Here is a 27,912-nt window from a genome sequence, read left to right as displayed (position 1 = left end):
AGCTCTTTGATTAAAGCCAAGCAATGGCAAGATGCACATAAATGTTAACTGCAGTCGTTACTTTCATCCAAATGAAAAGCCAGCCCAACAATCACAATATCTAACTGTGCTGGAGTGACTTAGCCCTGGAAACGTCTCGGGGAACGTCGGCTCCCAGGCCCCTCGGGGTTACAGATAAGGCTGACCGGCGATCCAGAGACATCCAGAGCCGGAAGGACTGGAACCCGGGTAGGTGGGGAAGAGAAGGGACGGGGAAGAGTTCCTCCCTCTCCGTCTCTAGGACGGTGGATCTCCCTTGGAGGGCTGCTTAAAGACAGACGGCTGGACCGCACCCGGGGTTTCTGCCTCTGCGGCTCTAAGAAGTCCCCAGGTGATGCCGCGGATCCGGGGACCACACCTGGAGAAGCGCCGCCTGCCACAGCGGGAGCGGCGGGCGGAGCGTCTGCGCCCCTCTAGGAACCGGGAAGGGGCGGTCGGGGTTTACTTACAGCGGATGCCGCGAGCCCCCCCTGTGCGCGGGGCTGCGGGCACTGGGCGCCTCCTCCGGGCTGAGCGCCGTCCGCTCGCCCTCTTCGGACGCCTCCTCGTCCTCCCCATCCTCCTCCTCGGCCGCCCAGTCCCTCTCCGGGGCCGCTGCGTCCTGCTGCTTGTGCGGCCGCTGGATGAGCCGGTAGCCGCCGCCTCGCCCGCCCCGGCTCCGGTTCCTTCCGGCCCTGAGCGAGGCCACGGCCACCAGGAGCTGGTCCTCCCGCAGGGAGACGAGGGGCGGCAGGGGGCCATACTCCTGGTCCTCCTCCTCGGACTCCAGTAGCCACTCCTGGGGGTCCCCAAAGTCCAGGCGGTAGGCGGCCTGGGGGCTGCGCACGACCGCCTGGTGGACTGGGGGCGCCCGGGACAGGGCGTGCGGGGGCGGGTGCAGGGCCCCCAGCATCAGCAGCACGCACCCCAGCACCAGGAGGGCGAGCAGCGCCTGCCGCCGGCAGGGTCCTTGTCTGCGCCGCTTCCTTACGAGCATGCTGCGGGGAGCTGCCAAACGCAACAGGTCATGTTCCACTTCACCGTCTCCTCCCGCTCCGGGGTCCTCCACGCTGGCAGCACAACCTGGCTTCCTGGGTCCACTTGGGAGCGTTTTTTTCTTTTTCTTTTTTTGCCAGCTCACTTAACCTGGTCCTTTCCCCCCCGCAGCTGACACTTGCCAGCAGCGTGTGTAAGACCGGCTGCCACTCAGAAAGCTACCGACCCAGGTCCCAGCCCAGGTCCTCTCTGAGCGGATGTCTTTAATTGCCTTCCGAAAGCCCATCCACGGGGGGCCGAGGCGGGGAGGTGGGGGTACTTCAGACTGAACCCTGGTGCCCTTTTCCTCTTTGGGAAAAAGAATAATTCCTTTCTGCTCAGGGAGCGAGTCCCACGTGTTTCGCTCCCAGCCCCCTCGCCGCTTGCTTGAAGGGTCAGGTTGCTGCGGGGTGTCTGCCGGGAGCCGGGAGGTCTCGGTCCGGCAGAGCTGACCCCCGTCCTCCTTTGGACCCTTCAGGTCAGGTTGGATCCACAGATGTGAAGCCGGAGCAGCCTAATTTGCTTTCATACATCGCTCTGCGCTCGGCCAAGACGCTGCGGGCCCGGCTGGCGGGCGGGCGCCCGGCTCCTGGTCCTAAAGCCCTCACTGTTCCCGGGAACGCGACCCGGGTAAACAAACACTGGCGCTGCTGGGACCAATCCCAGCGGGAACACCCTGGGGAGGTCCGGTCTGCATCTGATCCCAGGAAGGCTTCTCTCCCCACCCAAAGGGGCGGGAGAGAGGATTCCCGCTTGATTTCCAGAGGGCTGTTCCTGGGACGGAAATGCAGGGAGCTGGCGGGCTCAGGTGATCCCGGAGAGCCAGGCTGGGCCCTCCCTCCCTTCCTGAGGACCCCGTCCTCCTGCTTCTGAAAAGGAGGCGAGCTGGTGGAGATGCTCCCATAACAAGCTCCCCCTGCCCACCCGAGCCCCTGAATGCCCGCCTGGCCCTGGCCACCGAGCAGGTGGGGACAGGGAGGGGGATGATGAAACAGGAAGGGTACGCTCCCTCCATTGTCCACTCCCTTCATTCAAACCACACATATTGATGAGCCTCCACCTTCTGCCGAAACTATCCCCGGGGGCTGGGCGCAGAGATCGCAGGGAATAAAACAGCAAAATGTGTGCCTCGTGGAACTTACAGCCTAGTGGGAGAGGCAAACGTGTTAAGAAAGACCTACAGTGGGAGAGACAGAGGGAGGGGGCTGGAGAGCAGGGGCTGGGGGGGGGGCAATCCACGGGGAGTGAGAAAGGGGTCCCAGAAGCTCTGCTGAAGGAGGAAGGCTGGGCGGCTCAGTGCAGGGGGAGGAACAGCAGGTGCAAAGGCAAGAGTGTGCCTGGCCTTTGGAGGACTCGCAGAGGGCCCGTGAGGCCGGAGCAGGGTGGGCGGGTGGGGATGGGATGAGAGAGGTAAGGGGGGCATCTTTTAGGACCTTGGGGGACACTGCGAGCCCGTGGGCTTTTCCTCTAAGATGGGAGCCCTTGGAGGGCTGTAAGCAGGAGACAGGCACCGTGGACTAGGATGCTAACTGGACGCTCTGACTGCTGAAGTTAAACAGCGGGAGCGCAGGGCAGAAGCAGGGAGACTGACTGAGGCGTTGCTGCAGGGAGACACGAGGGCATCCCTGGGACCAGAGGTGAGTGCTCAGCTTGGGCACGTATTTTAAGGAAGAGCCTGTAAGATTTGTCGGTGCATTTGTGGGTGAGAGACATGTGAGTCAAGGATGGTTACAAGTTTCGGGTCCAGGCAACTGGAGGAATCAAGTTGCCCTCGAAGAAGACGACGGGAAGGCTGGGAGCAGGCGGAGGGCAGAGGGTCAGCAGGGACTCGGGGAGGGGGGGACACACATCATTGAAGACGGTGTTTCAACGGCCAAAGGGAGGGGAGGCGTGGGCAGCTAGACGTATGGATATATGGGGGTTTATAATAGCTGGAGGTCAGGGGACAGGTCTGGCTTGAAGATGTAAAATCAGACACCAGCAGTATAGATATGGCTTTTGAAGATTTGGGGAGTGATGGAGACAAGAATATAATCAATCTGATTTTGGTATTGACCATCTGGTGATGTCCATGTGTAGAGTCATCTCTTGTGTTGTTGGACAAGGGTATTTGCTATGACCAGTGCGTTCTCTTGGCAAACTCTGTTAGCCTTTGACCTGCTTCGCTTTGTACTCCAAGGCCAAACTTGCCTGTTACTCCAGGTATCTCTTGACTTCCTACTTTGGCATTCCAGTCCCCTATAATGAAAAACACATCTTTTTTGGGTGTTACTTCTAGAAGTAGGTCTTCGTAGAACCGTTCAACTTCAGCTTCTTCAACATTACTGGTCAGGGCAAAGACTTGGATTATTGCAATATTGAATGGTTTGCCTTGGAAATGAACACAGTCATTCTGTCATTTTTGAGATTGCACCCAAGTACTGCATTTCAGACTCTTTTGTTGACTATGATGGCTACTCCATTTCTTCTAAGGGATTCCTGCCCACAGTAGTAGATGTAATGGTCATCTGAGTTAAATTCACCCATTCCAGTCCATTTTAGTTCACTGATTCCTAAAATGTTGACATTCACTCTTGCCATCTCCTGTTTGACCACTTCCAATTTAACTTGATTCATGGACCTACCATTCTGGGTTTCTATGCAATATTGCTCTTTATAGCATCCACTTTACTTCCATCACCAGTCACATCCACAACTGTGCATTATTTTCGCTTTGGCTCTGTCCCTTCATTCCTTCTGGAGTTATTTCTCCACTGATCTCCAGTAACATACTGGGCACCTACCAACCTGGGGAGTTCATCTTTTAGTGTCCTATCTTTTTGCCTTTTCATACTGTTCATGGAGTTCTCAAGGCAAGAATACTGAAGTGGTTTGCCATTCCCTTCTTCAGTAGACCACATTTTGTCAGAACTCTTCACCATGACCTGTCCATCTTGGGTGGCCCCACACGGCATGGATCATAGTTTCATTGAGTTAGACAAAGCTCAAAAAACTAAGATCATGGTATCCGGTCCCATCATTTCATGGCAAGTAGATGGGGAAACAATAGAAAAAGTGAGATTATTTTCTTGGGCTCCAAAATCACTGCAGATGGTGACTGCAGTCATGAAATTAAAAGACATTAGCTCTTTGGAATAAAAGCTATAACAAACCTAGACAGCATATTAAAAAGCAGAGACATTACTTTGCCAACAAAGGTCCATCTAGTCAGAGCTATGGTTTTTCCAGTAGTCATATATGGATGTGAGAGTTGAACTATAAAGGAAGCTGAGTGCTGAAGAATTGATGCTTTTGAACTGTGGTGTTGGAGAAGACGCTTGAGAGTCTCTTGGACAGCAAGGAGATCCAGCCAGTCCATCCTAAAGGAAATCAGTCCTGGATATTCATTGAAAGGACTGATGCTTAAGCTGAAACTGCAATACTTTGGCCACCTGATGCGAAGAGCTGACTCTTTTGAAAAGACCCTGATGCTGGGAGGGATTGAGGGCAGGAGAAGGGGATGACAGAGGATGAGATGGCTGGATGGCATCACCGACTCAATGGACATGGGTTTGGGTAGACGCTGGGAGTTGGTGATGGACAGAGAGGCCTGGTGTGCTGCAGTCCATAGGGTCGCCAAGAGTCGGACACGACTGAGCGACTGAACTGAACTGATGGAGACAAGAGACGGCAGGGGTGTTGGCAAGCTCAGAGTCCTCGGGCATCTGGTGGACGGGATTGATGGAGGGTAGGTAGCATCATCACGAGAAGCGACTTTTTTGATAACTGTAGGAGGAACCAGGGTGTGGGGGGCAGGTTCCTCAAATGGATTGCTCATTTTCTGATTTGATTTTGATCTTAGATTGTGAGCATAAAACTTCTCATGGAAAAAAATGTTTTTTCTTTGGACTCAGTTGCTGCTTCCAGTGTGTGCGTGTGTGTATTTGTGCTCATATTTGTTTTCCCTGAAGCCACTCAGAGTCAGAGGTGAATGAGTGGGTCCTAAACAACTGTTCTCAACAGCCACGCCCCCAGAAGGAAGCTCTTTGGAATTGACAGAAATAGACTGTATTTTTCAAATTCCACATCAGGATGTCCAGGAGGAGGGAGTTGCGTGACTTCCAGGTTCAAGAGGCAGGCATTCCGGGAGATGTGGCTTATTTATTTATTTTTCTCAGATTTTTTTTTTTTTTTTTTAATGTGGACCATTTTTAAAGTCTTTATTGAACTTGCTACAGTAGTGCTTCTGTTTTTCTGTTTTTTGGCCCCAAGGCACATGGGATCTGAGCTCTCCACCCAGGGACTGAACCCATACATACCCTCTGGAGTGGAAGGTGAAATCGTAACCACTGGGCCTCCCGGGAAGCCACTGGGAGGTGTGGTTTAGAATGTAGGGACTCTGGGGGTTGAGGATGATGGGAGAGAGAGTTCCCCTTCCCGGGGGCTCTCAGAGACCTAAGGGTGTGGGGTCTCCACCATCAGGCAGAGCGCCTCCTCCCCCCTCCAGTAACACCGACCTCAGGCTGGCCAGCCTCGTCCCACAGCAAGGCCTTTACCTGATCTCCCCTCCGCTTGAGGGCTCTTTTCGCAGAGGTCCAGCCATATACCTCATTTCTCCACTTGGGTGTCAACCCCAGAGTCGCCTCTTCAGGGAGACCCATCCACGTGTGTCTTTGTCACCCCTGCTTTCTCTGTACCTTTGGGGCGCTTCTCAATATTCAATATTCTTGATCTGTTTCAATTCATTTTCTTCCTCCTCATGGGTCATGTTTTACTGACTCTTTGCATGCCTCATCATTTTTAATTTGATGCCAGATGCTGTGGATTTTATCTTGTTGGATACCGGATACTTTTGTATTTCTCTAAGTACTGTTGAACTCTCCCCAGAAGGTCTGGCCTTGAAGCGGTTTTTAACTGAGGGTCAGTGTCTCCACTGCTGAGACAGGGCCTGAGTCCTCTCCCGGTCTCCCGTGCTTGTCGAGGATCTCCTCTCTGGGAGCGGGGCTGCTGCCCACCCTGTGTGAGCGCCGGGGATTCCTCCCTCGGCTCCTCCAGGCGCTCCTTTCCCCGGCCTTGGTGAGCTTCGCCAAAGGCAGGTTCTGATCCCCGCTGGTCCCCAGAGCCCTCTGCACACAGCTCTCTGCTCCCCGGGGCTCTGTTACAGGACTGTGACACCCCTGCCTCCGGGTCTCCCAGCTCCACCTCCCCAGATCACCGCCACCCCCAGTTCCACCCGGAGAAGCTCCACCCTCCGGCCTGGAAACTGTCTCCAGGCAACACACAGGGGAAATCCCAGGACTCACCTCCTTGGTTTCCCACCTCTCTCTAGGTCACCTCCCAGTTACCTGATGGTAAGTCCTGAAATTACTGTTTTGCATTTCCTCTGGGGTTTTTAGCTGCCCCTGATTTACTTGAGGAGGAAAACAACTCTGAGATGTCTTCATTCGGGGTTCCCTAGAAGCGGGTGTGGAAGTGTCCTGATGGATTCTGTTTTTGTGGTTTCATCACTTGCTACAGTTGATCTGTAACCTCAGAATCATTTGTGGACATGCGCAGAGTGGCATGAATGTTAACTTGCGTGATGTGCCCCTTCCCAGCTGAGGTCACACAAGGTGACAGTCTGACCTTGTTCCAGCTCTCATGAAGTGTCTTTCTCACATTCTATTTAGCACTGTGTTTGCACCTTTTTGTGTTTTGTGTTGGTGATTTTGCTGTTTAAAATGGCCCCAAGCCTAGCGCGGAAGTGCTGGCTAGCGTCCTAAGCTCAGAAGGCTGCAATGAGCCTTATGGGGGAAATGCAAGAGTTAGGTGAGCTTCATTCCCGGATAAGCTCCAGTGCTGTTGGCTGTGGGCTCAATGTTCATGAATCCACAATATATATTAAATAAGGTGTCTTTGAACATAGTATATTAAAGCAAGGTTATGTATTTATTGGTTGACCAGAAGGCCAGAGAGCGGTGAGCGGTTCTGTATTCTCTAAGCCAGTATTCACAGTGACTTGGTAGAACAACACTCATATGAGGTCTTGTTACTGCACACACACAAAAACTGAACAGATGGTTTATTCAGGGAGGGGAGAGGGGAAGAGAGGGAAGGTGGGCAGGCTTTGAAGGGCACGTAATCAGGGCAGTTACTACTGTGGGTACCTGGGGCATAACATCTTGGGGGATACTGGGGGTCAGAGGGCAGCCGGCCTCAGAGTGACGGCAGCCAAGGAAGGGGGATTTGGGGTGTATATGCACCAACCCCATCAGCGGAGGACAGCTGCGGAGGGGCATTCATGGCCTGCTGGGGAGCAGATAGAGGCAGTGACTGCCAAAGACTGTCCTCAGGCAAAGAGGTGCGGACGCTGGCAACTGGGGTGCCCACTACGGTGGGGACAGGTCTGAGCACGTGTGAGCCACAGATGGAAGGGCGGGGGCCTGTGGACTCAGGAGCCCCCAAGAGCGGGCAGGTCAGGTAAGCCAGGGCTGTAGGCTGAGAGAGGCTGCAGAAGCCAGGAGATTCTCTCCCTGTCTAATAAGAACAGCTGTTTCTCAGCTATGGTCAATTTTTGCCATGCCAGAAGATAGGAACTAGACTTGCCAAATCTCCTGATTTTTTTCAAGAAAAGTGGGAAATGCAGATTTTTTTTAAAAATGTGAAATCCCAAATTTGTAAAAACTGGCAATGAATTTAAAAAAAAATTCTAAATATACTGTTAAGGCTGGACGAAACATGGCAGCAGGCCAACGGCAGCTTCGAGGTCTGCAACCTCTCTGATGGAAGGCGCCCGAGATCCCACCTGCTGGGTATGAGCCTGGAGAAAAGGTATCATCATCTTCTGCGCACGCCGAGCCTCCCGGGGTGCAGCCGGCTAAGCATTTGTCCCGACACCCACGTGGCGAGGCGCCCTTGTGTCTGTGCGGTGGGCTCACCTCGCTCTCCTGCTTTGAGGCTTCTGAGAGACCTAAGGATCACCATTTCCTGTGGCTAGTGGAGTCTCCAGCCATTTCTTGTCACCATTTGGCATTTTTCCTCTTGTGAGAAATTAGCTGAGCCTTCTAGGCTCTTTGCCTGGGACCTGCTCATCTGCATAGACGGTCAGCCTCCTCCATCCCCGAGAACAGGGCTGCCCGCCCAGCCTCCCACCTGCACGCCGACCAGAGATCGTCAGAGGCGCTCGCAAGTCGAGTGGTCCTGTGTGTGGAAGCAGAGCCCAGGGAATTGGCCGCCACATGCACAGAGGGAGAGGGGAAGATGACGACTGTGCTCCCAGGGAATGGCAGAGCACCCGTCAGCCAGTGGTCAGGAGTCAGCCAGAGAGGCAGATCCACCGAGAGACAAAAACGGGAGACGCAGGATTTGTCACAGAGATACGGCCTCACGGAGTTGTGGGAGCTGCATGTGGTCTCTGCAAGGCTGCTGTCTTCACATCTGATGCTGCAGCTTCAAGTCAGGACAGGCAGCTATGAAGGAAAGATAATACCAAGGTGGGGGATATCAAGAACGAGCTGGAACCCATAAGCATGAGCTGGAACCCCATATTGATGCCCTGCCGTCTTTGCTGTCTCTACGTGAGCAGTATGGGTGTCCAGCAGAAGACGGGCCCTTTGTCGTGAATCTAAACGCTGACCCCTGGCCCAGAAATCAGATCAGAGGTGTGAAGGAGGATTCAGGGAATATTCTGCCACTTTGGGCAGATGAGATGAGCTAGCAGATCAGTGACAACGCACATGTCCTACACGTCTGTTTCTTCCCTTCTGTCCAAGAATCTCCCCTGTGCCCCCGCCCTGCGGAGAGATCGGAACAGCTCTGCCTTCACTTCTGGGGACACCTGAACGTCTGGGTTTTGACTTATGACCCAGATGAAGGCAATGAGGTGTGTGATGTCCTGTCTGAGGTCTGAAACTCTACTGGCAAGCCTCAGGGATCTCGTCTTTGCTGGTGGATTGCAACGGCCTTGCCAGTTTTGAGAAGCCTGGCTGGATGACATAGCCCCCTTTCAATGAGTTTTCCTGAAGCCAAGTTTCCTCACCCTGGTCTTGGCAGTCCAATCCAGAGATTCAGTGCGGTCCGTGTGGACAAAGGATGCGCCCCAGTACACAGATCCTGTGTCTCAGAGCTACACTGCTGCCCTGCTTTCTCTTTCTTTCCTTGCAATGGATCTTCTGGCTTTAAATAAAAGTCTTAACATGAGGCAGGAGGAGAAGGGGACGACAGAGGATGAGATGGTCGGATGGCATCACCAACTCAATGGACATGAGTTTGAGTAAGCTCCGGAGGTTGGTGATGGACAGGGAGGCCTGGCGTGCTGCAGTCCATGGGGTCGCAGAGAGTTGGACACGACTGAGCAACTGAACTGAACTGAACTGAACTGAACATGAGTATATTCTGTGGAGTCTAGGGAATCCTTTCTGATATCTGAACTGGGGCAAAGAGTGTAACCAACCTTGCTGAAAACATGCTAAAAAGTTCATTCTGGAAAATGTGGGTCAGCCTAATTGACACGTGATGAGGTCACCATAGCATCCATGGGCCTCATTGCTCTGTGGCCGCCATCTTGATATAGGAAGCTTGCTCTTGGCATTGGTAACAAGGATGGCAGACCTAGGTCTTTTTAAAGACATCATTCTACAGATGGCTGGGGAAACCAGAGCAAATGAATTCTTAGACGAAACAGACTTGTTGATTTCTTCAGACTCTCCCTTCCTGTGATTCTGTGGCTAAAAACCCTGTGGTTTCCTGCTAGCTTCCAACACTAACAGATAGAGAATGCAGAAGGTCTGATTCTTGCTGGGAAGGACCCTCTAGAAAGAGCCAGGAAGACATAGATGAGAAAACTAGAACTGCCAAGAGGGAGTTACAACATGGCAGATTTTGGCTCCATCAGTGGGAGGACTTTATAATATTGAGAGTAAATTGTCCAACAGCTGAAGGAGTTGACTTGTGAGAAAAGGAGTTCAACTTTTTGACTTGTTAGCTTTAAGCAGAGATTTAATAATATCCTTCCTTCTTCCTTCCTTCCCTCCTTTCCCTTCTCCCTTCCCTCCTTCCTCCCTTCTTTCATTCCTTCAGTGAGTCTGTACACTCAGTTATTTTCTATGAATGCAATCAGTCCATCAACAATTATTGAATACTTATGATATGCCAAGTTCTGTGCTGGGCTCTGGAACTACAGCCAAGCAGAGAAGGTAGTCAGGGGTTATTGACTGCTTGCTGTGTGCTGGACACTGCTTGAGTTGTTAGAGTTTAGACCCTAGGATAGAAGACAATCCGGGACTGGTGTTGAGATTCTTCTATTCTAAGCCATGATTCTTAAGTGAACCCCCGATTCATGAATCCCATCCTGCTTGGCTCTACCAGCCATGATCTCTTGACTCAAAGGACCCACACGGCTTCTGTTGCCACTAAGATTGCTTTTGTTTGGCTGGGTCCAGGAAGGCTGGGATGTTCTGGGCTGTGACCTCATTGTTTATCATCGTTTTTTAAAGCTTCTCTCTCCCTTCTATGGGCTGGACCAGAGCCGGAGACAGCAGGGACTATGTGAAATAAACCCCAGCCAGCATTACTATCATCTTGAACACCCAAACAATGGGTCACACACCCACAGCTCGTGTCTTCTTGGCATCATGGCTGAGCCTCAGCTTTTCCATTTTTATCTGCCATTTGAGATAGGAAGGCATTGGAAACAGCTGATCTGTGAATATCTACAGTGTAAAATCCATGCAGAGAGAGAGGAGACAAATTTATGAGCAGTCCAATCTTAGCCCTCGGGAAAAGACTAGGAAATACATTTAGCCTGACATTTAAAAATCTGATATGATCCAGATGCCGTTAATTTAGCACCCAATTCTCCCCAAACACTATGTAGGACCTGGCAGGGGATGGCGGCCCACGATAGGACACGTGGGTGGAGGAAGACCATGAGGACAATCGTTCCTCAGATGGAGGCTGGATTTTACCACTTGGATGTGCCTTGCACTGTGTCCCAATTTACAGGGGTGAGACTGTCTCTAAAGGAGGCTTTAGCAAATATGAGATGATCCTCGAGAGAGTGTGTGTGTATAAAGCTGGAGACAGCTTTTGACAGAAGTGTTTTGCTAATATGCTAGAATGGGGCAGGCAGAAATGTAGGTCTTGGCTGCCCGTAGAGAGAAGGCAGGGCTGGATTCCCAGAGAATTCTCATTGCCTACAGGACTTTACATTAGGACTTGTGTTCCTTTATGTGTTCAGAAGGCTGTTCATCCAGATGGTTTGGGGCATAGATGCCTCAGGCAACCCCTGCAATGCTTGGAGGATGAACATCATTGTGAATGCATCTTGAATGAATGCGTTGAGTACGTTGGAAAGGGCTTGGAGGAAGTCTCTGAAAGTTTGTCTCAAGTTAGAATTAAATTTTTTAGGATTTTATTTTGTTTAACTTTAAATGAAGTATGATTGATTTAAAATGTTGCATTAGCTTCAGATGTACATCAAAGTTCTTCAATTATGCGTATATATAAATAGATATATTCCTTTTTTACATTCACTTCTATTATCAGTTCAGTTCAGTTCAGTCACTCAGTCGTGTCCGACTCTTTGCGACCCCATGAACCGCAGCACACCAGGCCTCCCTGTCCATCACCAACTCCCGGAGTTTACTCAAACTCATGTCCATCGAGTTGGTGATGCCATACAGCCATCTCATCCTCTGTCATCCCCTTCTCCTCCTGCCCCCAATCCCTCCAGCATCAGGGTCTTTTCCAGTGAGTCAACTCTTCGCATGAGGTGGCCATAGTATTGGAGTTTCAGCTTCAGCATCAGTCCTTCCAATGAACACCCAGGACTGATCTCCTTTAGGATGGACTGGTTGGATCTCCTTGCAGTCCAAGAGACTCTCAAGAGTCTTCTCCAACACCACAGTTCAAAAGCATCAATTCTTTGGTGTTCAGCTTTCTTTATAGTCCAACTCTCACATCCATACATGACTACTGGAAAAACCATAGCCTTGACCAGAAGGACCTTTGTTGGCAAAGTAATGTCTCTGCTTTTTAATATGACTATCTAGGTTGGTCATAACTTTCCTTCCAAGGAGTAAGCATCTTTTAATTTCATGGCTATAGTCACCATCTGCAGTGATTTTGGAGCCCCCCCAAAATAAAGATCATTTCAGATTTTTAAATGTCAGCCCCAAAAAACACTGTTTCCACTGTTTCCTCATCTATTTGCCATGAAGTGATGGGACCAGATGCCATGATCTTAGGTTTCTGAATACTGAGCTTTAAACCAACTTTTTCACTGCCCTCTTTCACTTTCATCAAGAGGCTCTTTAGTTCCTCTTCACTTTCTGCCATAAGGGTGGTGTCATCGGCATATCTGAGGTTATTGATATTTCTCCTGGCAATCTTGATTCCAGCTTGTGCTTCATCCAGCCCAGCGTTTCTCATGATGTACTCTGCATATAAGTTAAATAAGCAGGGTGACAATATACAGCTTTGACGTACTCCTTTTCCTATTTGGAACCAGTCTGTTGTTTCATGTCCAGTTCTAACTGTTGCTTCCTGACCTGCATATAGGTTTCTCAAGATGCAGGTCAGGTGGTCTGGTATTCCCATCTCTTTCAGAGATATATTTTGATCCCAAATCCCTAATTTATCCCTCCCTTGCCCCTTAGAACTGAATTCAGTGCACCTGATTCTGGGTTGGCCACAGGTGTGATGGAGATTAAATTCTAATCCAAAATCTGCGACTTATTCTCTGTGTGAATCTGGACAAATTTTTATGTATGCATGGAAGGAAGGGCTGGATTAAACATTCCCCAGAGATTTTTCAGCACTAAAAGTCTATGATGGAAACTGGACAGGTGTTATAAAATTGAGATTGTGTCTGAGTCATTTACACAGAATCTCCTAATAGTCACACGGCTGGAAGAAAGTGAAGAAATCTTGGATATCCTACCCAGCCTCCCTGCTTTCTGAGCAAAGGCATTCCTGGAATAACCAAGTTGCTGGAATATACAAATATAACCCCACTGAGAACCAAGTCGTCAGCCGCAAAGAGCTTAACTTCAGGTGTTTAAGACTTCCCTGCATTCCTGTTAAAAAGGCCGTGCTCTTGGCTCAGAATATTGCTGTAAGTTATAAATGATATTTGCATATTATTTTAAAAGGCCGCCTCAGCGACTAAGTAAATAAATTGATTAGAACAAGTGACTCTGGTAGCACTCCAACCCAGCAATGACATCACCCCTATAGAGCACAGAGTTGAGCTTGTCAACCAATCAAGATAATTGTGCTCTTGATCGGGAAGGATAAATGTGCTGTTGAAGGCATTTGTCAGCTACTCAGCTCGGACTGTGTGGAGAGGCTAGGAGACAGTTTCATAGAGAAAGCTGAAGCGAGTTCCCTGGGTTGGGCATTTGGTTATTAATTTTTTATTTTGCATGAGATGGGGTGAGACAGAAGCATTCATCCAAAACTGGAAACCTTGCATCATGAGAGTCAGCAAGATCTGCTATGTAGAGCTCCAGTATTTTTTTGGCTCTTCCCCTTCCTAAAAATCAGTCAGTTCAGTTGCTCAGTTGTGTCTGATTCTTTGTAAACCCATGGACTGCAGCACGCCAGGCTTCTCTATCCATCACTAACTCCCGGAGTTTACTCAAACTCATGTCCATCAAGTAGGTGCTGCCATCCAACCATCTCATCTCCTGTTGTTCCCTTTTCCTCCTGCCTTCAATCTTTTCCTGCATCAAGATCTCTTCCAACGAGTTAGTTCTTCGCATCAGATGGCCACAGTATTGGAGCATCAGCTTCAGCATCGGTCCTTCCAATGAATATTAAGGACTGATTTCCTTTAGGATGGACTGAATGGACCTCCTTGCAGTCCAAGGGGTTCTCAAGAGTCTTCTCCAACACCACAGTTCAAAAGCATCAATTCTTCAGCACTCAGCTTCCTTTATAGTCCAACTCTCACATCCATACATGACTACTGGAAAAACCATAGCTTTGACCAGATGGACCTTTGTTGGCAAAGTAATGTCTCTGCTTTTTAAGATGCTGTCTAGGTTGGTCACAGCTTTTCTTCCAAGGAGCAAGTGTCTTTTAATTTCTTGGCTGCAGTCACCATCTGCCGTGATTTTGGAGCCCAAGAAAATAAAGTCTCTCACTGTTTCCCCATCTATTTGCCATGAAGTGATTGGACCAGATGGCATGATTTTAGTTGTTTGAAAGTTGAGTTTGAAGCCAACTTTTTCACTCTCCCTTTTCATTTTCATCAAGAAGGTCTTTAGTACCTCTTCACTTTCTTCCATAAGAGTTGTGTCATCTGTGTATCTGAGGTTATAGATATTTCTCCTGGCAATCTTGATTCCAGCTTGTGATTCATCCAGCCCAGCATTTTGCATGATGTACTCTGCATTTAAGTTAAATAAGCAGGGTGACAATATATAGCCTTGACTTACTCCTCTCCCAATTTGAAACCAGTCTGTTGTTTCATGTCCAGTTCTAACTGTTACTTCCTGACCTGCATACAGATTTCTCAGCAGGCAGATCAGGTGGTCTGGTATTCCCATCTCTTTCAGAATTTTCCAGTTTGTTGTGATCCACAAAGTCAAAGGCTTTGGAGTAATCAATAAAGCAGAAGTAGACATTTTCCTGGAATTCTCTTGCTTTTCCTATAATCCAAAGGGTGTTGGCAATTTGATTTCTGGGTCTTCTGCCTTTTCGAAATCCATCTTGAACATCTGGAAGTTCATAGTTCATGTACTGTTGAAGCCTGGCTTGGAGAATTTTGAGCATTATTTTGCTAGCATGTGAGATGAGTGCAACTGTGCAATAGTTTGAGCATTCTTTGGCATTGCTCTTCTTTGGAATTGGAATGAAAACTGACCTTTTCCAGTCCTGTGGCCACTGCTGAGTTTTCTAAATTTGCTGGCATGTTGAGTGCAACATTTTCACAGCATCATAGCTCAACTGGAATTCCATCACCTCCATTAGCTTTATTTGTAGTGATGCTTCCTAAGGCCCACTTGACTTCACATTCTAGGATGTCTGGCTCTAGGTGAGTGATCATACTATCATGATTATCTGGGTCATGAAGATCTTTTTTGTACAGTTCTTCTGTGTATTCTTGCCAGCTCTTCTTAGTAGCTTCAGCTTCTGCTAGGTCCATACCGTTTCTGTCCTTTATTGAGCCCATCTTTGCATGAAATGTTCCCTTGGTATCTCTAATTTTCTTAAAGAGATCTCTAGTCTTTCCCATTCTATTGTTTTTCTCTATTTCTTTGCATTGATCACTGAGGAAGGCTTTCTTATCTCTCCTTGCTATTCTTTGGAACTCTGCATTCAAATGGGTATATCATCTTTCCTTTTCTCTTTGCCTTTTACTTCTCTTCTTTTCTCAGCTATTTGAAAGAACTCCTCAGACAACCACTTTGCCATTTTGCATTTCTTCTCCATGGGGATGGTCTTGATCACTCTCTCCTGTTAAATGTCACAAACCTCCGTCCATAGTTTTTCAGGCACTCTGCCTATCAGATCTATCCCTTAACTCTATTTCTCACTTCCACTGTATAATCATAAGGGATTTGATTTAGGTCATACCTGTATGGTCTAGTGGTTTTCCCTACTTTCTTCAATTTAAGTCTGAATTTGGCAATAAGGAGTTCATGATCTGAGCCACAGCCAGCTCCCAGTCTTGTTTTTACTGAATGTATAGAGCTTCTCCATCTTTGGCTGCAAAGAATATAATCAATCTGATTTTGGTGTTGGCCATCTGGTGATGTCCATGTGTAGAGTCCTCTCTTGTGTTGTTGGAATTGATGTTTGCTGTGACCAGTGCATTCTCTTGGCAGAACTTGGTTAGCGTTTGACCTGCTTTGGTTTGTACTCCAAGGCCAAATTTGCCTGTTACTCCAGGTATCTCTTGACTTCCTACTTTTGCATTCCAGTACCCTATAATGAAAAGGACATCTGTTTTTGTTGTTAGTTCTAGAAGCTCTTGTAGGTCTTCATAGAACTGTTCGACTTCAGCTTCTTCAGCGTTACTGGTTGGGGCATAAGCTTGGATTACTGTGATATTGAAACTATGATCCATGCCATGTGGGGCCACCCAAGACGGACGGGTCATGGTGGAGAGTTCTGACAAAATCTAGTCCACTGGAGAAGTGAATGGCAAACCACTTCAGTATTCTTACCTTGAGAACCCCATGAACAGTATGAAAAGGCAAAAAGATAGGACACTAAAAGATGAACTCCCCAGGTCGGTAGGTGCCCTATATGCTACTGGAGATCAATGGAGAAATAACTCCAGAAAGAATAAAGGGACAGAGCCAAAGCAAAAACAAGGCCCAGTTGTGGATGTGACTGCTGACAGAAGCAAGGTCCAATGCTGTAAAGAGCAATATTGCATAGGAACCCAGAATGTTAGGTCCATGAATCAAGTTAAATTGGAAGTGGTCAAGCAGAAGATGGCAAGAGTGAATGTCAACATTTTAGGAGTCAGTGAACTAAAATGGGCTGGAATGGGTGAATTTCAGTCAGATGACCATTACATCTAGTACTGTGGGCAAGAATCCCTTAGAAGAAATGGAGTAGCCATCATGATCAACAAAAGAGTCCGAAATGCAGTACTTGGATGGAATCTCAAAAATGACAGAGTGATCTCTGTTCGTTTCCAAGGCAAACCATTCAATATCACGGTGTAGGCAATTGCAAAAGTGAAACTCTCTGAGCTTCCCAGTAGCCAATGTAAAGAAGGGAACATGGTTGGTCATCAAATTCACTGTATCCTTAGAATAAGAATGTTCCAGTTGGACAATCAATAGATCCTCCTGTCATCAAACCTGGAGTTCAGGATTTTCAGCTTTAAGAGGCAAGTAAGTACCTGGAGATAAGATGTCTGCATTGATCATAGGAACAGTGCCAAGTGCTTTGACTATAAAGAATATGTAATCTAGGACTGATCTTTTTTTGTTAAAAAAAGAATTGCTTAAACCAGGATGACGCCTGAGTGGAGGCCCGTTCACATCTGCAAAATGGTGAGCTGAAGGAGACCCTGAGCAGAGCCAAGATTTTCCTGAAAAAAAAAAAAAGGATTAACTGTTTTTGACAAAGTGGAAATCATGTGCCTGGGATTCTAGGTCCTAGAGCTTCAGGACCTTAACCCTGGCTGTGGGTCAGAATGACCTTGGGGCTTTGAACGGCACAGAAGTCCAGTCCCGTAGGGGATTCTCATATGTCCCCAGAGACGGGGAGCACCGCCCAGAGTCTGAGGTTGTTTGGGGAGGAAAAACCAAAAGCCGTCCATCACAGGCCACAGCCACACTAGTAAGCTGCGCCTGCTGGATCTGATTGAGTGGCGGAAGGTCCCGGTGAACTTGGAGGAAAAGTGCAGCGGCTGGGAGTGAGGCTACTGAGTTGCTGCATCAGATCGTGGGAACTTAGCCCACGAGTCTTGGAGGATCCACAGGAGGCCCTGAACCCTTGCACACAGGGCCCTGTGACTCGCATTTACGGAGGCTGACTAGACAGCCTAGCTGGTTCACCCAGGCTAACCCAGTGAACAGTGCTCGGGGCTCTTGTTGCTGAATCTAGTGCCGACCCAAGCAAACTGGGACGTGTTGGTCACCCCGAGGCTTTGGCGTCTTCTCAGTACAGGATCAGAGCGTGGAAAGAGTGACCCGGCCAAGAGGAGTCAGGCCTGAGGCTCAGCGGGCCTTGACATCCTGTGGATGTTTATCTGTGGCATCCCTTCTAGTCGGGCTCTCGGACACAGGGTCCTCTCCTCGCCTCGTTTCCATCTCCCTGAGACATTTCTGTGTTTGTTCCAGATTCCAGCAGTGACCCAGCCATAGCTCCAGAGCCTCGAGGGCCTGGGAGGAAGTAGAGCTTCCTCAGACTCTGAAGAGCTGCTCTGTCCAACCCTGAAGGACCACAGCTTTCCTCCAAAGTCAAGACACTGGGCTTTGAGACTCACAGCCTTTTGCCTGGAGCCTTTGTCCTTGAAAGGTGGGTGGGCAACCCCTGGGGTGCAGATGAGACCGACTGGGCCCTGGGCCCTGGGCCTTTTGCTGTAGTGCTTGTCCTTAGGTGAATGTCTCCCCCAGCAGCAAAATAGAAATGATAAGGGACGAATAATAACAGTGTGTATTCACCGGTGGGGGATGCCTGGGAAATCCCATGGACAGAGGAGCCTGGTGGGCTACAGTCCATAAGGTCGCAGAGGCAGACACGGCTGACATGCTGCCTGAGCTGCAGCAGAAGCATGAAGAAGGTTCTAACACACAGCTGCCACTTCTGAAGGGCTGGGAGCAAAAGCAGGGAGTCGGGGGCAAGAGCATGGTACTGTGCGTGCCCCCTGCCCTGCACCACCCTGGGATGGGCTGACCACCAAGCCACCCGTCCTCCCCGCCCCCCGTCGCACACACCTTGGCCTTCACCCTACGTAGGGAACCAGCTCAGCCCTGCGTGAGGGGCGATCGAACAAGGATACTGTTTACTGTTCTTGCTCCCCCCACTGCGGCAGGGGCCCCAGCAAAGCCTTGCCTAAATTCCCATCCGGCCTCATATTAATTTCTATTGAGTTAGGAGGCCAAGGAACCTGGTCGGTAACACATATACTTAGATGACACGTGAGCCCCACAGGCAGATGGGGCCGGTTAGCAGGGCTTCCCTGGGGCAGTCACCTGGGGCCCCTGCTTGGACCGGTCTGTGCCTGCTGAAATGTTCTGCTGTCTTGAAATCCTTAACAACTTTTGAACAAGGGGCCCTGCAATTTCCTTTTATGCTGGACTCTGCAAACTCTGTGACCAGTCCTGCCCGCCCCGATTGGTTCTTGCTGCCTTTGCCAGAGGTGAAAACTGACAGTAAAATGGGAAATCTTCCCCGAGGGACTCACGCCCTGAGATTCCCGGCCTAGTTTCGGAACCGCTCAATCGAATTTCTTAGGGGCACAGCCCCCAAGTCTGCGTTTTAGGAGGGGTACCTGGGTGATTCTGCTGCATGGTGAAGACTGGGCTCCAGTATTTTAGAGCAGGATTTTAAGTTAAATAAAGGGGGATAAGAAAGAGTGGAAGCTGTGAGAGGTAAGCAGCTGCTGGAGCCACTGACTCAGGCCAAATTTGAGGCCCCCACCCTGACCTACAGAACCCTCATTTGGCGCTGGCTATGGACTTCCTTGGTGGCTCAGAGGTTAAAGCATCTGCCTGCAACGCAGGAGACCAGGGGTCAATCCCTGAGTCGGGATCCCCTGGAGAAGGAAATGGCAACCCACTCCAGTATTCTTGCCTGGAGAATCCCATGGAGGGAGGAGCCTGGTAGGCTATAGTCCATGGGGTCACAAAGAATTGGACACTACTGAGCGACTTCACTCACTCATGGAGACTTAGAACTTTTGTGTATTCCACTGCCTGAAATTATGAAAAAAGTCTCTACATCACCATTCCTGTGAGCAAGTTCTCTGAGGCCCGGGCCTACTCTCCGCCCACGTTTTAGCCTCTACTACCATTTGCAGCCAGGCCAGACTTCCCAGTGAGAAACCCTAGATCTGTTTTTTCTGGAGCCTCACACCCCTGCCTGCACCCTTCTTGGGTCTCAGGGCTTCCCAAATGCCCTCCTTCTGACCAGCCTCTCCAGCTGCTACACCCCGTGTTTGCTCCTGAGTTTGACTGACCCTGGTCCGTGGTTCTCAGAGGACTCCTTCTGGCACTTCCAAGGAAGCCTCCGGGGCAAATAATCGTCTGTCCCCTACTGGGCTGAGCTGTAAGTCCTCCTGATGTCTTCATGAGACTGAAAAAATGATGCCCCTAGGCAAGTCTCACACTAGTGAAAAATGTGTAGCAGTTCTTTCTGGCTTCAGGCATGGCTGGATCCAGGAGGTCTCTCTGTTTCTTCCTTCCGACTTCCTCTGTGAGTGCTTAGAGTCGCATCTTTGCATGCCAGAGGAAAGGCATGCTGACCAGCGCGCCTCCCCCTATTAGAGGCAGAAGGGAATTTGGTTGGCACAGTCTGCCTCCTCTGGGGTCTCTCATTTTCTGATTTTGACATCCAGTGATGGTGTGCTGGTCGATGTTTAAAAACTGTCTCTCACCGGGGGAGTGGGGAGTGGTGCCTTGACTTGTTGGATTTACTGGTTTCTGGGATATAAATACTGTCATGGTGACATATTTGAAGCTAAAACTGTATCTGTTAACACAGATTTGGGAAGAGATACCCAGTAGCACACCGTCATGTAGCATTTCCAGATACCATATTTACAAATAACCTCAGGCACATAGATGATAATAAAAGGTGATAAGGCAATTAAGAAGGGACGAATTTTGAGGATCTATTACTTTTTCTTTTAATGTAATTCATTTAAGTATTAACTTATATCATTTAGTTTTAATAATGAATATGCTTGACAAACAGCTATCAAGGTTCCTGAATTATTATTTTTTAATTTATTTTTTATTGAAGGATAATTGCTTTACAGAATTTTGTTGTTTTGTGTCAAACCTCAACATGAATCAGCCACGGGAGACATATCTCCCCTCCCTTTTGAACCTCCCTCCCATCTCCCTCCCCGTCCCACCCCTCTGGGTTGATACAAAGCCCCTGTTTGAGTTTCCTGAGCCAGACAGCAAATTCCCATTGACTGTATATTTACACATGGTAATATAAGTGTCCATGTTATTCTTTCCATACATCTCACCCTCTCCCCCCTCTCCCCATGTTCATAAGCCTATTCTCTATGTCTGTTTCTCCATTGCTGCCCTGTAAGTAAATTCTTCCAAACCGTTTTTCTAGATTCTGTATATGTGTGTTAGAATACTATATTTATCTTTCTCTTTCTGACTCACTTGACTCTGTATAATAGGTTCTAGGTCCATCCACCTCATCAGAACTGATTCAAATGCATTCCTTTTTATGACTGAGTAATATTCCATTGTGTATATGTACCACAACTTCTTTATCCATTCATCTGTCAATGGGCATCTAGGTTGCTTCCAGTTCCTGAATTATTTTTAATGTTCTGGTCATGCCATGTGGCATGGGGTTTTTAGTTCCCTAACCAGGGATCGAAACCATGCCCCCAGCATTGGAGGCTTGGAGTCTTAACTACTGGGCAGCCAGGGAAGTTCCAAGATTCCTGAGGTTTAACCATCGGCTCTCATGAGGTGGTACCAGCTGGATCTAACACAACGCTGATTCTGGAACTGGGCTGAGTGGTGAAACATGCTATGATCAACTAAGAACATCTGCTAAGGACCCAGAATGGAAGGAGTGTGGCAGGCATGTCACATGTGTACCTTTTCTAGAATGTCAACAATTTTCAAAAAGAATGTTTGTTTGTTTTTTAATGGCAAAGTGCCTGGGATCCCTGGGGAGGAGCACCTCGATTTTGCCCCTGTTTATGGTGCTCTGCACTGGGGTCTGACTGCATCTCATCAGCATTGCCAAAGTCAGGTGAGAAGGGAGTGGGAGCCCCTTGGGGAGGCATTTCTCAGTTCTGTCCTGGGGTGCTAAAAGCCCCATTATTACCGCATATCACAGAAAAACCAACCACTGGAATGTGGGCGTAGATTGTTTTTCAGCTTCCTTTGCTTGCGAAGAAGTAGTCTTCCAAGGTCAGAATTGCACAGTTTAGTATCTCAGTAAGATTTTCTGCATCGGCTTTCCTGTTTCCCTTTTGCTTTCCCTGGCGGAATTTGCCAGCGACTGAGCATCTCTTGGGGCGGGGCTGGTTCTCAAAGGAACCGGGCGACAGCTGCCTCCGTGGAAGCATGACAGGTTAACATGGCTTCCCAGGTGTCAAAAAGGCTCTTAACGAACCCTTAGCATTTGGTCTGATGTGGCTCAGCGGCTGTGACTTGAGGACTTCCAGGTGTTGAGTCAGGAGGTGGAAATGTCTCCCTGCGAACCAGGGCTGCTCCACCCACCGCCCTTTGCTATCCCCGTGATTAGTACAAGAATCTGTACATGGCAGGTGCTTGTCAAACCTTCATCCCAAATGGATCCGTTGCAGGGTGTGAGTCACAGTGAAGAGATAATCTTTCTTACCAACAGATTTAATTTTCAGTTCTTTATCGAGTTGCAGTTTGCATACAGTAAAATACATATGTCTGAAGGGTACAGCTCAACCCTTTTTTGCATATATCCATGTAAATATCCATGTGACCACCACCCTGTCAAGATGTAGTACATATCCTTCACCCTAGAAGGTTCTCTGTGTCTTTTTTCAATCATGCCAGCTCCCCCAGAGACAACCCCTGCTCTGACCTTGTCTTAGCTTGGGCTGCCATAGTATTTATAAAATACCATAGACTGGGTAGCTTAAACAACAGAGATGTACCTTCCCGTGGTTACTTTCCCATGGAGGTTGGAAGTCCGGGAGGAAGGTTCCAGCTGACTCAGACAGCTACCTTCTCACCGTGTCCCAACACAACCTCCTCTTTGTACTGGCAGATAGACAGTGAGCCCTCCTGTGTCTCTCCTTAAGAGGACACTAATCTTCTAGGATCAGGGCCCCTCTCTCATGATCTTATTAACCTAATCACTTTCATAGCGGCCCCTTTTCAAATATAGTCACTCTGAGGGCTATGGATTCAACATAGCAATGGGGAGAGGGGTACAAGCATTCAATCCACATAGACTAGCATTGCTAGTTCTAGAGCTTCAAACAGATGGAATCAGACAGTACATGCTCCTTGGCAACTGGCTGCTTTTTCTCAGTGTAATGTTTTGGAGATTCATCCATGCTCTTGTACGCATCAGTGAAGCACTCCTTTTTATTGCTAAATGGTATTTCATTGTATGAATAGATAAGTTGTTTATCCACTCTCCTAATGATGAACATTAGGATTGTTTCCAGGTTGCCAGTAGATATTTATTCTGTGTAGGGCATTATGTTAGCTATTAAAAAATGTTAAATATGTCCCTGCCCATCAGGAGCTTATGCTCGGGATCTGTGCTTGAGAAATAGTTAAGAATGTACCAACCTATCAAACAAAGTAGGACTCTGCTACTTGCTGAACAAAGACTGACTCAGGGACCCAAAAGAAGGGAGATTTTTAAGGAACATAAAAGTCTGTTTGTAAATACATACATGCAGAAGATGAGCCAACTTCAAAAAGCTGCCAGAGAAATAAAAGCAACTCCAAGTGAGGCTGGACCTGGCAGGTCATCAGGCTGGTGGCATGGGTACCTCTGGGAGCCTCAGGATGCTTCACCGCCTGTGTCACAGGCCAAAGAGTTCCATGAAGCGGAAATAGGGTGAAAATATTCCCTCGGAACAAAGCTGGCTCCTGCCTTGTTTTTGTGGTTTCCTCCAAGAGGGCGGGGGGGAAGTCTGGGCTCTGAAGGACAGCCAGCACCACGTCCACGGCCAGGAAGCCTCTCCGTGGCCAGCCATGGATGCTCCACGTGGCAGGAAGGCAGGATGGACAAAGGAGTATTGGGCCTGGGTCCCAGTTTGGGGTCTAGAGGGTGCACATTCACCTTCTCTGGCCCAAAGGTGGATCTGAGTAGGTCAACAGAGGGCTAGCAGCAGTGACGATGTCAAGGGCAGGGGTTCTTGACAGGGTCCTCTGGGTCTTGACAGCCCTCCAAAGGGACTGCAGGCCTGGTGGAAGTCTGTGAGCAGAGCTGCTAATATCTGTCCATGAGTCTGAGAGTTGAGGTCTTGCATGCCCTTATAAGCCTTCGGAAGCTCCCCCAAGCCTTCCCCCACCAAGTTTCACCTAATGCCCTGGGTCTTGCCTTTCCCTGTCGAGTCATATAGCAGATGGAGTTAAAGTGACCTCAGAGCTCATGGGCTTCCCAGGAAGTGCTAGTGGTAAAGAACCCACGTGCAGGTTTGATCCCTGGGTCGGGAAGATCCCCTGGAGGAGGGCATGGCAACCCACTCCAGTCCTCTTGCCTGGAGAATTCCATGGACAGAGGAACCTGGCGGGATACAGTGCATAGAGTCACGAAGAGTCAGACACAACTAAGCGACTTGCATGCACACACAGACCTCCCTAAGTATTTGGAGATGAAAGGGTGACAGAATGGGTAAGTGCGGGAGATTTTAGGAGAGTCACTCAGTGAAATCTCCTAGCCATTGTTCTGTGACCATGTTGGTGGTAACTATCAATAATAATATATAATATATATTAATAAATAATAATATATAATAAATCATGATATCAATAATATCATATAATGTTAATGCTCTGCTTGTTTGGATTTTAAACTTTCTTACACTTTTTCATTGAAAGGACAAAAGCCATGGTTAAAAACACTGAGAAAAAAACAAAGAAGCTTCCTAATGGCCCCTCCTCACAGATATTTTCATGCTTATCTTACCTTCCAATTCATATTTTATACAACATCTTTTTTTATATACTTTTCCCCTTAATAGTTAGTTTATTTACTTATTTGTGTTTGATTGCGCCAGGTCCTTGCTGCTGAGCATGGGCGGCTCTCCTTAGTTGTAGCAAGCCCAGGCGATTCTCTAGGAGCGGTGTATGGGCTTCTCCTCACAATAGCTTCTCCTGTTTCAGAGCGCAGGCTCTAGGGTGCACGGGTTCTGTAGTTATGGCTCCTGGCTTCTAGCACACAGGCTTAGTTGCTCCTCGGCCTGTGGGATGCTCCCCTGCCAGGGATAGAACCCATGTCTCCTGCATTGGCAGGTAGATTCTTTATCACTGAGTCACCAGGGAAGCCCTATACACCGTCTTCTCACAAGTTTGAGCATTTCCACTTGAGCCATTTGTCAAGTGGCCGTGATACACTTGACAATGGTTATGCTTAATAGTTGCACAATGTTTAGTGTTGATGTGCCATAATTTTCTATTGCTGGACATCTTGGTGTCCAGATTCTGCTATTATCCTTGTCACTACAATTGAGCAATTCATTTTAAAAGAATTTATACTCAAAGGTGTGCTTACCACAGCCCTTGAGGGAGGCCCAGGGTGTCATCAGTGTTTGAAGGACAGAAAGATGAAGAGGACTTGGGACTTAGAACTGCATTCTGGTGAATCCAAAGGAAATCAGAAACAGAAATGGGGGGTGGTGGGAGGAGCAGGGGACTGTAGAAAGGATGTTTAAAATGTTAAAAAAGCAAAAAAAATGTACAAACACAAAAGTCAAAAAAGCAAAAGGAAGTATAATCCTCCTATAAATATCTAAGGTGTACGTGACAAAGTTTTATTTTAACTCATTCATGAGAACCAGGTGTGTAGGATCTGATGCATGGTTAGTGAGAGGAAAAAATGGGGGGTAAGGTCACTGAGTTAGACACAAACTGTTAATTTTCTTCAAGGCAATAAAACTACAACCCTTAGAGTTATCTTCTTTATAAACAGAACATCATTTTTATCTCTACAGAAAAAAATCATTTGCACCACTACTGGATAAAAGTCATTGGTACCCTGCTGCTGCCGCTGCTGCTAAGTCGCTTTAGTCGGTTCCAACTCTGTGCAACCCCATAGATGGCAGCTCCCCAGGCTCCCCCATCCCTGGGATTCTCAAGGCAAGAACACTGGAGTGGGTTGCCATTTCCTTCTCCAATGCATGAAAGTGAAAAATGAAAGTGAAGTCGCTCAAGTCATGTCCAACTGTTAGTGACCCCATGGACTGCAGCCTACCAGGCTCCTCCATCCATGGGATTTTCCAGGCAAGAGTACTAGAATGGGGTGCCATTGCCTTCTCCGCATTGGTACCCTAATGGTTTTCAAAATTAATAGCTGATTTAAAAGAGTTATAAAATACTGAATCAAGAGTAAACAATAAATCAAAGTTATATCCTTCTAAAACGTCTAATGCTCCCAAGGGGCAGACATTCTGTTTTGCACCTTTTTTGCCTGATTTCTGACTTTTGGACATTGTTTTTCTGGAAAGGGGAGCCCATGGTGGTGTTAACTGTCCCCTCCAGCTATTTCAGAGCAGGGAAGTATTGCTGAGTTGTTCTCTGGAGCTGAAGCAGTGGGATGCACAGGTGGCTGGTGAAGACAAAAAAGGAAGTTTGAATAATTAATGCCATCCCACCAGGGATGGGTGGAGAGGAGGGCCCAAAGCCTGGAAGAGGAGTAGAGGAGAACTCTAGGATTTGGCTAGAAGCCAGACCACCCCTAACCACAGGGCTTCTGCTGCAAGGCTGCCTGGAGGGGACCTTAAAAGCTCAGTTGGACCTGTTCCTCTTATAGTTTAAGAGATCCCTTCCTTATGGAGTGGAGTCCTGCCTCAGTCCCTTTGAGCCCGCAGATAGACAGTGAGACCTCCATGTCTCTGTGACAGTGTTCACCACCACCGTGGCCACTTTCTCACCCCAAACGTCCCTTAGTCCCCTGAACCGAGAAGCCTAAGTGACTGGCGGCTCCTCTGGCTTTGTCCTTTCCCCTCCAGGCCCCAGCCTGACCATGGCATTGCTTCTACCTCCTGTTCCAGAGCAGAACCTGGCTTATCCCAATGGAGATTCTGATTGAGGAAGTGGACTCCAGCAAAGGGGGAGGGGTGTGGGGGAGGGGAGAGGAGGGATGAACTGAGAGTTTGGGATTAGCAGGTGCAAACTATTAAGAATAGGATGGAGAAACCACAGGTCCTACTGTATAGCACAGGGAGTTATACTCAGTGTCCTGTGATAAATCATAATGGAAGAGAATATATATATATATAATGTAGTCATTTTTCTGTACAGCAGAAATTAACACAACACTGTAAGTCAACTATACCTCAATAAAATAAAAAAATAAAGAGAACAAAGGAAGAGGGCTCCAGTTGGGTGATGAACTCGCCTGGTGTTCCTGGACTCTCCTGGACTGGGAAACTGAAAATTTCCACGGCCCAGGCTACTTGAGACCGCTGGCCACCCTAAGTCGCGCCCCACTTGTGTTCCAAGCAGTTGTAGGTGCTGCTTTTCCACCCCGAGTGGCTCTCTTCACTTTTCCCCCTCTGCTCTCCTAGTCTTCCTCTCATGTAATATCTCCTTTAAATACCCTTTAATTTATGATGCTACAGCAATAGCTCAGGGATCATACGAGTTCCCTGTGGACTTCAATCTGGAAAAGAAATGGATACACGTTTTGCATTTTTGTCTTCTAGCAAAGAGGTGTTGTGGAAGCCTCCAAGAAGATAGGCAGAGTGGAATGGGACGTTTGTTTTCATGGGTCAGAAATGAATCCCATCTCCTTCTTTCAGTAAATGACAGAGAGCTGTACAGTCTTGGGAAAGAAAAGACCTTCTGGTGGAGATCTGCGAAAGGAATAAAGGCTCCTCAGTGGGGAACTGAGGTTAGGAGAGGAAGATGGACAGTGGGTGGACTCTTGAGGGACAGTAAACGTCGTGCTTGTTGATAGTCCGGGGCTGTTTACCTCTGGTGCTATTTCCATACCCCCTGCCTAGGCATCCAGGGTCCTCAGAAAGACAGGTTAACAGTTGACTGGAGGGGAGGGAGGCAAAGGGGCCTCTGTGGAATGGTCCAGGCTGAACTCTTCTCAGGGCCGAAGGCGCATAAGGGGGTATCACGCCCAGCTCTGAAAATAAAATGTTATTGGCTCCAGTCTGAAGCTGTCACTTTCCACTGAGATGGAATATATTACTCAGAAGAGAAAGGCACCAAATATTATGCCGTCTGCCTTCAGGGACAGAAAAAAACACCCACTTCTTATAAAAACACTTTTTTGGGATGAAGGATTTGATTTCAACTGATGAGTCATCCCTGTGTTTTTTTTTTTAACCACTTAGCCAAAAAATGAGGTTTTTTAAAAAGCATTTCTTGAAACAAAATCTTCCATTGCTTGGGTTTCTCTCATGACAGAGAGGCATCCTGAATGGTTATTTCCACAGGCCAGAAGCTGCCTCAGTTTGCATGAAAGATATTGTGGGACAAAATACATAACAATCAAGTTTCAGGCTCATCAGGAAAAAGCAACCTTAAGATACTCTTTATGATCTAGAAG

The 27,912-nt window shown here is 48.2% G+C and overlaps 1 protein-coding gene and 1 long non-coding RNA gene across 5 annotated transcripts in view; one reads left to right on the top strand and one right to left on the bottom strand.

Moving 5' to 3' along the window:
* Positions 1–1,865, bottom strand: part of GALNT15 (polypeptide N-acetylgalactosaminyltransferase 15) — a 45,912-nt gene extending 44,047 nt beyond the window's left edge. The window contains exon 1 of one of the 3 annotated variants that reach the window (XR_010664163.1): positions 489–1,863. Coding sequence is in view for 2 of the 3 variants with exons in the window: in XM_065942311.1 (XP_065798383.1) it covers positions 489–1,015 (527 nt within the window). In the remaining variant the exon portion in view is untranslated. Of the gene's footprint in view, positions 1–488 lie in introns of all 3 variants that reach the window. The other 2 variants (XM_065942311.1, XM_065942310.1) reach the window with 2 other exon arrangements.
* On the top strand, positions 97–27,912 carry LOC136173054 (uncharacterized). Of its 2 annotated transcripts, none has more exons than XR_010664165.1 (3): positions 97–228; positions 17,823–18,000; positions 27,056–27,912. It is a non-coding gene; the product is annotated as an uncharacterized lncRNA (long non-coding RNA). The 2 variants fall into 2 exon arrangements; XR_010664164.1 differs by lacking the exon at positions 27,056–27,912 and adding an exon at positions 25,343–25,418.

This window comes from Muntiacus reevesi, chromosome 8, assembly GCF_963930625.1.
Source record: "Muntiacus reevesi chromosome 8, mMunRee1.1, whole genome shotgun sequence".
In the NCBI taxonomy this organism is placed as follows: domain Eukaryota; kingdom Metazoa; phylum Chordata; class Mammalia; order Artiodactyla; family Cervidae; genus Muntiacus; species Muntiacus reevesi.
This window is presented reverse-complemented; position numbering and strand designations above follow the sequence as displayed.